Here is a 12390-nt window from a genome sequence, read left to right on the forward strand (position 1 = left end):
ATGTCACTGCAGTTTCAACATTTAGTACTACTAATTTTTTGCAGAGTTATCGCTATTCGATGTGATGTGGTACTTTTTAGCCGATGTGAAATGTACTTTTTAGCATCTCCATTCATAGAATTTGATATTTTACTCTAATTGAAAAACCAACACGACAAAAAGTTTGTCCAGAATTTGGTTAACAACTTTGCCGAGAACTGTAACTAGCTATGATTTTTTTTATATCAGTCTATCTTCTAACCTCGCACAAAGTAAAAGCAAACAATCTCTACGCTATAGACACCAATGAAGCAAGCCAACGCTTTGTTCTATATCCAGTGCACAAACAGTATTGTATCGTTGCCCACGGTTGCACAGTGAAATGAGTCTGCCAAAGGAAAGAAAAGTGCCCATGCTACGAGCTAACACAATTTCGATCTACTTTAATCAAACTCGTCTTAGAACCAACAGTTCTAGAGGTGAAACAACTAGTTAAAGTTAAAATGGAGCTTAATCTCGCGGAAGTTACGTTACACAACGTCAGAAACATCGTTGCAAAGAACAATATGCAACACAAGGTCGAACTAAATAACACTAGATTCAAGATCTCTGTGTATATGGAAAACGACATGGTAGACGTTCGTATACCTTATTTGGCAATTATGACTAAACCAATACCTTCTTACATGAACCTATAAGCAAACAACGCTAATCACACATTCCGGACAGACTCCAACATGCCAATTCTGTAACCACTACGGAAAAACATGCGCCGAAGCAACTGATCAAAACTCATCTACTACAGCCAACTCTAACAAGCAGCCACCGATACTTACAGATACACCAAAAACAATGGCTCAATTAACCAGTAGTGAAAGGACAACAACCATGACAACAGCTCCTAAATCAACAACCAGCAGTAAAGAAGCAAATATTATTTACATTATTTCTTCTTTACATTTTAACGACATTCAATTAACTAGTGATTACTGGGTAGGGAAAGTTGTGAAAATTGCAAGAATGTGAAGCTGATCGGAAATCTAGAAGTGCAGGGTCATTAGAACAGGCTTAATATCTTACGGTGTTGGCTTTTGTCTTCTGTTGACAGAGGTTGAGCATAGGCAGCATAACCACGAATCACTCAAATCCACCAACATGCCTCCTGGTAAAGACAGACTTGTCCCTCGTTACCGTGAGAACCGAATTGAATGTCATTAAAATGTAAAAAAGAAAATGTAACAACATATAGTCGCAATAAAAAGGAAAAAAAGAAACAAATACCGACGAAGACGGAGTTACAAAAACGACCCGTTAATAACAGGAAACGAATAAAAACCTCTGACCGTGCACAACAAGAAAGCAGTACCGATGATGACATGTACGTGAACGATAACGCGGGAAAAGTCAGACTGAAAGATACGATGGATAAGGCAACTAATGTTTCACCATCAAGGAAACGGATCTCAACCCGCAGTAGCAAACTACGTCAACAAGATCTGGCAGATAGATATTTTTAGTATTTTTTTATGTTCACTTATTTTAAAAACCTAAACGATCTGCGGCTCAGTTGTGCTAACGCATCAGGCCGTGTCAAATAAATCTTTTGAAAAAAAGAAATAAGAAATTCCCATATAAGCTTCAACTTTAATTTTTATTTCTAAGAGGGCTCCATAAATTTTCAGAAATCTAATTCGTATTTTTGATGCTAGTGGCGCCAAATGTCCTTAAAATGCATGAAACGTTCAGATTTTATGTTATTCCGATTTTTTTAGATAGATAGACTTTTTGGGACTTTACTGATTGCGCAACATTTTGTCTCTCTCATTTAGAAAGGTGCAATCGGTTGGAATATCGACCTTTAAACCGAGGCAGGTAGGGTCGCGTCTCTTATGTCATTCGATTCAATTCGCCGAGACAGCAAAATGTCTGCGTATGTGTAAAACTTAGTTTCAAATGAACAGTGTAACGCTCCCATAAGCTGCTATTGAATTTTTGGTTGATCCGACTTCCGGTCTTGGAGTTACGGGTTGAAGAGTACGGTCACACAGCAAATTCCCTTGTAAACTGGTAACACTATCCACCCTTCTTCCACTCACGCCCCTCCAAAACTCTCTCACTCCCCCCTCAGACTAAACTCACACCCGAATCTCCTTCGCCCGCCCGTATACCGATATATGATAGGTTGTTCCCAACGTATCCTCTCCTCCCACTAATTGTCCCCTTACCCTCCCCGCCACCCTGCACTTTAAAATATGTCAACATGAAGACAACATTGAACTCAGGCTGATTAAGCCAATTAAACATTATATTTTTGTTTGTTTCAAGTGTGTCAGCGTCGACATGTGCACTCATATATACTTACCAAGTGTAATAAGAACGTAAAAGACATTTCCACAATGTTATTAACTCGCTGCTGCCCAACGCCGCCTATTGGCGGGTTACGGGAAAATCGCTATAGAATAAACACGATTGTATGTTGCCACCACTATGAAAACCTCTTCACAACATTTCCATTAATCATACAAATGCATTGTTTGCATTTTGATATCACCAGTCTTCCCATGAACATCGACCAGTGTACAACATTTCGTGCATGCGTTCAACCTCAAACATGATTTGCCGTTGTATACAGGTTTACATCGAACACCGAATCCAAGAGAACGATGTGCAAACTTAGGTTGTTACACCGTGTGCGTACACAAGAAAGGCACACACAAAACATAATGAAGTGTATCGATTTTGTTTCGACAAATTTAAGACTAAGAGAACTAAAAGCAATGAAATTGAAAGACGGATAGGTATTCTAGAGTGAATCAGTTATACACTTAGAACGGAAAACTAGGACGGCGTCGGCGGTAAAACATGATGATGAGTTATGATCTATCAGTGACCATGCGGTAGCCTTGGGTGCAACGCCCAACTCCTACTTAGCAGAAGGCAAAGAATTCTTCACACTTCCTTTCGATCATGTCCATATGACACTGCCTAGTCATAGTTTTCAGTGCTAAGTTTATAACTGATTCACTCTAGAATACCTATCCGTCTTTCAATTTCATTGCTTCCATTTCTCTTAAATTTGCCGAAAATAGCCAACCAAATCGATACAGTAGAACCTTGCGGCAATTAAAACATAGTAACAAAACAGAATGAGTCAATGCTAGTGATGATGAGTGAGAGAAAGAGAAAACTAGTGTCAAGAAACTGTGTGTACGAACACCGCGTACGTACATAGGGTTCGGATGTGTAGACAACCACGTGCACGTACCCATCTTGTACCCACACAAAATGTACTAAAGCGAATATGGTATTCGATGTTCAATTGGGAAGACTGGAAATCACTATGTTGAATACATTCAACGTGGAAAGTTGAAAATTTGAGGAAAACGAGAAAAAAACTTTTTTGTGTATATCAGAGTTATTTTGTTAAAAAATGTTTATGCTTTTTAAATTTCTGGAGATTTTTTTTTAAGTTGTTAGCTTGTAGTACTCCTATGTAGCTGTGAAATTATTTTATAAACGTTGCGGAAATAAAAGTTGTTGGCAATAAAATTTGTTACTTTTTTCAGAATTAAATGAAAAATTTCATATTGCGTGACTCGCCAGAAGAACAAAGGAAACTGTTACATTAATTCTTGCTGTGCTGATCTGTTGAATGACTCATCTGTAGAAGCAAGAAGTGGTGCTCCAGCCAAATACGGAGACTATTGACATCCGGTCTTTTCGCGTTAGACCGAATATTCGTGATGTGAAATATTTGCTGAAGCTGAAAATGGAAATTATGCTTACGAACATTGCCTTTAACACACTTTACCATGTCCGGCATTCAGTGCTGATGTCATTCAACAAATTATCCCAGGCGAAACCAATCATTTTACATAACAACTTGTAACACGTGGTTGAACCTATAAATATATATATATATATATATATATATATATATATATATATATATATATATATATATATATATATATATATATATATATATATATATATATATATATATATATATATATATATATATATATATATATATATATATATATATATATATATATATATATATATATATATATATATATATATATATATATATATATATATATATATATATATATATATATATATATATATATATATATATATATATATATATATATATATATATATATATATATATATATATATATATATATAGAGACACTGTTGGTTACTTTAATCACTTTGACAAGACATGCCAAGTAAACATCTACCGTTTCATTTGAAAAAGTCTTGCAACATGCTCAGAAACAAACTATAGGTGTGCAAAAATAAGATTTTACTTTATAATTTGAGTACTGCGTAACTGACACTGGTCAAAGCATCATTTGGCTTACTTATTATGATAGTTCCATTAGTTTTATATTAGCTTTTTCGGGGTATTACAAAGCAATGTTATTTGGTTGATTGTGCTATTTTCACTATTTTTAGTTTTTCTGCACTTTCTTTCAATATTCAGTTTTCCTGTTGTTTTGTAGTTTTGTAGTGTAGTTTTCAATCTTTCCACTTCTTTACTAATACCACTGACAAAAATGGCTCTTTTCAAAGTCACCAAAACTTTCGAAGAGTATTTCAAGTACTACACGGAAAAAATACGTTCATAAATTCATGAACAAAAGAGCACGATTTCGTGAGCTGAACGATTTACGAAAACCATGACCAAGTTCCTGAAATTATGAATAATAAACCTCGTATGAATGAAACTATTTGTGTTTTCTAAAACTACTTCGCCCCAAATATATACATGGCGGTACATAGACAGTTACAGTGGACATGTTTAGTTTTTGTTGTGATTCTTGTTCATGATTTAGGAATACACAGTCGACAGCCAAACGTTGTTCATGATTTCAAGAGCTTATTCGCGATTCTTGTGAATTCTCATGACGTTAGCGGGATAAAAGTTCAAGATTTCAAGATCTTAGTCGCGATGTTCGTAATTTCTATTCACGTTATCGTTATATTTTAGTCAAGAGTAGAGTGAATCATGTTTATGATTGCAGGATCTTAGTCACAATTTTAGATATTTTTGTCACGAGTTGTGTGGTTTGTGTTCATGATTTCAGGAACTTAGTCACGATTTTCGTAATTTCTGTTCATGTTATCATGATACTTTATTTTAGAGCTTTCTTTCAAAGAGTAATGTAACTAACTTATCATGGTAGTCGTAAATTCTTTTCGCCTTATCGTGATCTGTTATTTTTTGGTTACTAACGGTTTTTTTACTTGGAATAACGTGACAATATGAACTGGATCATTAAAATAAGACTCATTCGCGATATCTGGTTTCATGAACTATGTCACGCACACTATTTGGTGTTCTCAGTGCAGTTTTCGTTTTCTGTCCGGACATCACAATGAACCTTATCAAATGAATAACGATGTTCGAGGTTCTAATAGTTTTTTTTTATCTACTGCTCGTACCTATTACGCAAGTAGCTGGGCATTTCATAAAAAACTCCACGGAACAAAAATGATTCTACGAATAATACTTCAAATGTTGTGAAAGAGTTCACGTAAAAATTTTATTACCATGTTGCATGAAATTGTAAATGATTAGGAATATCTTCTAAATATCAAAAGCACGCAATAGATACTAGATAGATCGCAAAACATGCACTACGAATCATGAATCAGTTCACGAATACATGAATAATATTTTATGATATCGTGAACCTTTTCATGAAAACGAATGACAAGTTGTGACTATTGTGCTAGGCATCATGAACCAGTTCACGAATACATGAAGAATATTCCATGATTTCGTGAACTATTTCACGAGCACGGATATTGGATCGTGACTAATATATTAGAAATCATAAACCAGTTCACGAATACATAAATATTTTATGATTTCATGAACAATTTCACGTTGTGACTATTATAGTAGATATCACGAAGCGGTTCACGAATGCATGAATAATATTTCATGAACTATTTCATGAGCATGGATATTGAATCGTAACTAATATATTAGGAATAATGAACCAGTTCACGAATGTATGAATAATATTTGATGATATTGTGAACCATTTCACGAGCACGGATATTGGATCGTGGCTAATATATTAGGGATCATGAATTAGTTCACGAGGATTGAATGGATTCATGAATAAAATTCCGATTTCGTGAAATAGTTTACGACAAATAGCCAGAATATTTTGATTTTGTGAACTAATGTTCCTATATCTATGCAAAAAAAATCATGAGTCAACGTTTGGTTTTATGAATAATGTTCATAAAGTTGTGAACTAGTTCTTGGCGGAAACCGTGACCGAAAATCATAAAGCAAAAACAAATATTTCCACTAATGAAAGCGTTATGCGGGCGTTACTGAAGGGAAATTGAACAAAATATAAAAGCCTTGGTTTTTGTTCATGGTCCTGTTTTCGTAACGTAAAAACGTGATTGTTCCAGAATTTATGGCACTTTTTTCACGATTTTTGGAACAATTTTTTTCCGTCATTGGTACTACAAACAACAAAAAACTGGAACATAAATATAAAATTTCAGTGCAATATACATTTCAGTGAACTCCAATGGATTTAAAACTTTACTTTTTCGGTGTACGCGGGCAGTATACAAAGGTGGGGCCGTATGTACATTTCCCAACTTTGACGATCTGAATCGAATGGTATACGAGACTCGGCCCTCCGGGCCTCGATTTTCTGAGTGATGAGAGAGGCAAAAAGCTTGTTGTTAGCAAAATTACTGGCTACACCACTGAAGCAGGTTTTGGAGTTGACAGCAGTCAATGATGCAAGCCCATCCACATAATACTGATTTCGGATTACTTGAACAAATATATTGATTAGAATATAGATTTAATAATAACTTTCCTTCCTGTCCGGTATGGCACAATCTTGTCATAATTCATGCATATCCCTACGACAATCACGTCAGTTATGCAACTGCTACAGCTCTAAAATGATTTCGCCTATATTTCAAAGTGTTGTGCACTCAGTGCACTGCGCGCCTTCAGCAGGGATACGTTGTAACAGAAATCGAAAATTCCTTCCACAACCCTTACGAGTAGTCGGAGTTATCCACGATCCATTGTCGGAAGTGTGTAACCCGAACATACACCGATGGCATTCCAATCGAGCAACCGGCAGCGGATCCGAACGAAACGATACCGACCTGCAGAGAACTATCACCATCGGCGACAGTCAGAGGACCACCAGAGTCACCATTGCAAGACGATCGGCCACCAGCTCCGGATAGACAAATATTTTGATCCTGAATAATGTTATTATTACCACCCCAGCTTAAAAGGCAGTCATTATGCGACATAATTGGGTTGGAAGTGAACATAACCACGGCGGATGTGGCCTGGTTGGCATCCGAAGTACGGCCGAATCCAGATACAGTACCGGTGAATCCAGCGAACGTCCGACTGTCGCCATTAGCTGGAATATTTACGGGTACGATACGCTCATTGAACACAATACCGATATTCAAGCGGACAACGGCGATGTCGTTTCTGATGTTAGTTGGACTATATCCGGAATGGATTGTGATTCCAGCGGGAACGAAAGCGATTCTCTGCTGACTGGGCTCATTGTTCACTCTGTTATGAGCTCCCATGATGGCAGTTCCACCGAGAGCGTTCTGAACGCAATGGGCTGCAGTCAGGATGAAGTTGTTTGTCAGCACGGATCCTCCACACAGACCGGTACCCGCGGAGAATGAACTAAGCAGAGCGACTTGATACGGGAACTGTCCAGGGTGTGCCTGTTGTCCATTGGTGATTCGACGATGTGGAGTCAGCTTACGCAGGAACTGCATCTCGGCCGGCAGACGTGCCCAGTAATGATCGAACTCTTCGATCGGTTTCACCTGGGACCAATCGATATCGATCCATTCAGCACTAACCACAGCTAGAGCACCAATTAGCAAAAGTACTAGCCCGGTCTTCATCTTGGATAATGGCAACAACTACTGATGCTAAGTGTCAATTTGATCGTTTATATATGTTGATGGACACGGATTATCTTTACAGTACTCGGAAGTGATAAATGCGATTATCATAGGACACAGATTGAAATTTTTACTTAGTTCCCTTAAACTTAGTAGGTAATTTCATCATACGTATTTAAACGTGAAATGATTAGGTTGAAAACTGATATGATTGATGGACACAATGGGTACTTCAGAGAATTTATCGCAATGGCGTAAGCTCTACAACCGAGATTTCATCAAGTTTCACAGTCTTCGGTGAATTCCCGTCTTTATTCAGTAGGAAAGCTAAAGTCCTTTAAGACATAGAATAATAGGTTACTATCCACATCGTAAAAATCAAGTAGTTATAAGATGGTGAACCGTGTCTTCACTTTCAGTATAAAAAGCGAATCAACCTTGCTTAAAAATTGGAGCTTCAAACTCGGATAATTTATCAATAGAAATTTTTTTAGCAATAATGCTTCATCCTCCGACCGATTCTGTGTATTGTCACAGTAATTATTAAAAATTAAAAAAATAGAGTCCTTTTCATATAATATTCTTATTATCTTACCTCATTTCCCCATTCTACTGAACCATTTGAATAAAGCTCGCTAGAAGTATATTATATTTTCCCTCTGAAGAGAAAATCAAAAAAACACATTTGTGTTTCGACACCGTCTCATCAGTATCGTAGCAGACCGATTTGGTGGCCAGATAGACCTTAAATCCAAAAATGGAAAACACTGTCACGAATCATATTTCCACTGACAGAACAAAACACTAACGGCAACCGTACACTGTGGTATAAATGTACCCCACGCCAACTTTGACACCTGCTTACACAAAGACTATAAGCAAACTGGCCGTACCACCTTTTCCTACTCTTACTAAGAACTCTAAATTGAATTATGTTTAGGGTCCCAGGTCGGTAAATGCCGAATTCTCGTCTTCACACGGCTTCAAGGAAGGCATGGGGTACATTTATACCAATGAGGTATATATAGGTGTGGCAGTACACACTGTTTGCTAGTGTTAGCAACCAAAAATATGTAAACAATCCAGAAGCACAACGGGTCGACGTCATATCGGTCACACGATTCAATGGGAGCGGAACGACCGGTATGACGAAAGTAAGTCGATTTATACTGTGATCACTCACACCACTCATGTAAGATTCATCTTACGAATACCAAAGTGCCATCTTCGCCAGACCTGTATATACGACATTGCATTTGTACCCCAGTGCAAGTTCTAGGGCTAGTGATGTGTTTCATTATATAAATTTTCGAAATTTCCCTATGCTCACTTAAAGGACGATGCACTTTCAGAGGAGCAACAACTTTACTCATCAGGTGCGTCACTCTAATAGACGGATTCAACCAAAGGTCAGCAGTGGCTATGTTCTTGAAATTACACTTGGACAGACAGAGTTGCAGATATTCAAATTCATTGAATGAAAATTAATCATAATCAACCGCATCCATCTTCAATATTCAGTTACACAACTGGTAACTTCAAACAAACAAACTTTCCATTCATTCGACTCCGATTATGGCACGAAATGAACGTGTTGCTGTGTTGTTGAAACTCGATCGCAGTAGTCTTACGCGTTGGAAGTGAAAATGTTCAGCTCCTGTCAAAATTATGCAAACCGTCGATTTTGAAAAAATCCTAATATTACCTCGGGAAGGAAAGGATACGCGCACGGAAGTGAAAGCGGTGTGATTGGCCAATGAAGAGTGTTAGACGCAGGTGCCCAAGCATCCGGACGTATTTCGAAGATTATCGCGAGTGATTAACTGGTGCTTGCCCGGAAAAGGCGGAGGTAGAGTTCGCTCCGATCTCGTTCTTATCAAGAGGAACTTGGCAGGTTTCAAAATCGACGGATTGCTGAAAAGGTGGACCGAATTACAGGAAAATAAATGCGCTGCTCATAGCTTAGATGAATGTCCTTCTATTTCTACGTGAAGATTTTATTGCATCGATAAAAAGTAGTATTCGACATGAAAACATCTTTTTCAAGACTTTTTTTTCTCGATTGTTGACACTAGAAATGTTATCCTGATCGGTTGAATTTGCGCAAATACCGTTGTCTCATACGAGATTTTGGACACATCATTTTGAAAGTATCATACGATAAGGTGGTCAACAATTTTGTATGCTGTCGCAGATACAATCGATTGAGAAACGGTTGCCACGTCTATACGGGGTGTTTCGGGAAAGTCGCCCTACTCGCAACCATTCAAAAGTAAATGACGGTAGGTATGAGGTAAAAAGGTAAATCTTGAAAGCAATTAATTTAAATTTCATGGTACACTAAATACACGTCAATTCCATGCGCATTTATTCCTGGCAAGGAATCAAAAGTTTAATAATAATACTAGTATAAATTTGAAACTCGGGAAAATGACCTCAGAATGTGCCGCTAGGTCTCTGTCATTCTGAAATGGGTCACTGGTAAATCGGCAGAGCTAACACCTCCTACATCCTGAAATCAAGTTGTTTGCATGGAGAAGTCAGACCATATGCAAAAAACTTTTTTTTTCATAATACCAAAGCCGGCCAGTGGGACACACTAGAGTGGGACACGGTTGTATGAAAAAAAAAAAAATTTGCTCCGAGTAACTTTTTGGGTCCCATTCAGCTCCCAGAACAACTCTCCAAATTTTAAGCTCGATCGGTGAAACTATATTTTTGCGCCCCACAGTGGGACGAGCCCGGACTTAAGTCCAGATATGAAGGTCACGCGATATGTTCATCAATATTTTTCTTAGGTTGGCTTATGTGCCGAATTTTTCACGGCTTTTAGAAAGGTGTAAGTCCAGTGTTTTTGCAAAATTTGCTCATCAGAACTTTATCCGGTTATTTTCGTTTTTCGAAGAAACAGTTGGTCCTATGGCATCGGTTACTTCAGCAAAATTATTCGTTTGATTAAATTACACCGTAAAATTATCACAAATGAGTTGCTGGTTTGTTGATTCATTGTTTAAATAGCTGTTTGTCATGATAATTAACAAAGCACGAACTTCTAAAGCCATAACAACTACGGCGCCCGCGAACGCCCGCTATAGCACTGTACTCATTCGAAAGCTTTCAATTTTCTCTTTCACATGAGCCCATGGTAGTTTTGCGAAAACTTGCGATAAGCAATCAAAATTTAAAAAAAAAACTGCAAATGGAGACGCGTGGTATTTATTGATAGAAAATTTCAATAATTATTTTATAACTAGAATAAGGACATGAAGACATGCACAGCTTTCAAATAACATTGAGAGGATGATCCGTGAAGTTTCTACAAGTGCACAAACGAGAGGAGCCGAGGGGAAAGAGTAATTGCTTAGATGCTGATAGTATCCATTCCATGAAGCAGAAAATATCGGATGAATCATCATTTTTTTAAAGCATCGGATGAAGATTAAAATAAATTATGCTTAATTTTTTAAATAAACGAATTAACATAAGAATTTTTTATCAACATAAAATCAAACTGCATCTTTTGAAATTTTCATTTGCTCAACCATTTGTAGATTAATCGATTCAGTGTCCCAAAATAACCCAAATAAAATAAAATCTGTTTGAATAAACCACATGGGATGTGATGGGATATGAAGCCACAATCATTTCATGGCTTTTCCAGTGGATGCGAGTAGACTTACGGCAGCCCCGAAATACTTTATCATAAAACATTCATTATGCGTGAACCAAACTACAGATTAGTGAAGTTATTTTTGCTTAACGATTTCCGTCAAAAATGAATTCAACGTTCCAAAGCTATTCAAAATCATTTTATTTGAATCGTTAAGACATGACAATAATTTTAAAGAACTGCGGCGTACAAAAATTAACAAAAAAATAAGAAACTTAACGATTATTTTTTTAGCCTCCCTAATGAGTGTTTTTTTCTAATGTTTTAATATCAAAAAGGAATGCAGTACACAAACATTTCTACTAAAAATATTAAATACTACCACAAAATAATTATTTTTCAGCCACCCTAATGAGAGGGGACTTTTTTCAAACATGTTTTACATTTCTTATAAAAGAAATGTATAGAATTCGCTCAAACTTTCAAGATTTTTTCCGAGGCCCGGAGGGCCGAGTCTTATATACCAATCGACTCAGCTCGACGATTTGGGACAATGTCTGTGTGTGTGTGTGTGTGTCTCTGTGTGTGTGTGTGTATGTAACGGACAAATTCTCATTCGTGTTTCTCAGCAATGGCTGAACCGATCTTATCCAAACCAATTTTAAATGAAAGAACTAAAAAACAGTATGAACGCTATTAATTTGTTTTTGATTCTGATGTTTAGTTTTCAAGATATGAATGTTTGAATGCGTAAAAATGGCGTTTTTTGCAGTTTTTTTGAATTATCTGCCGAAATTGACAATACAGATTAACAATTTATATGTTTTTAGACAGCTTTAACGAAT

General features: G+C 36.9%; 1 protein-coding gene across 1 annotated transcript; it reads right to left on the reverse strand.

Annotated features, from left to right (window-relative positions):
- Window positions 1–6822: 6822 nt before the first annotated feature.
- Window positions 6823–7944, reverse strand: LOC131693481 (brachyurin-like). Its single transcript, XM_058981339.1, has one exon. The coding sequence runs from the start codon at window positions 7933–7935 to the stop codon at window positions 7042–7044; it is 894 nt and encodes a 297-aa protein (XP_058837322.1). The 5' UTR covers window positions 7936–7944; the 3' UTR covers window positions 6823–7041.
- Between the last annotated feature and the right edge of the window lie 4446 nt (window positions 7945–12390).

The sequence above is a fragment of the Topomyia yanbarensis genome, chromosome 3 (assembly GCF_030247195.1).
Source record: "Topomyia yanbarensis strain Yona2022 chromosome 3, ASM3024719v1, whole genome shotgun sequence".
Taxonomy (NCBI): Eukaryota; Metazoa; Arthropoda; class Insecta; order Diptera; family Culicidae; genus Topomyia; species Topomyia yanbarensis.

Excerpts from the sequence above, each read along its gene's own strand:
- LOC131693481 (XM_058981339.1), bottom strand. The coding sequence starts at position 7,935 with ATGAAGACCGGGCTAGTACTTTTGCTAATTGGTGCTCTAGCTGTGGTT.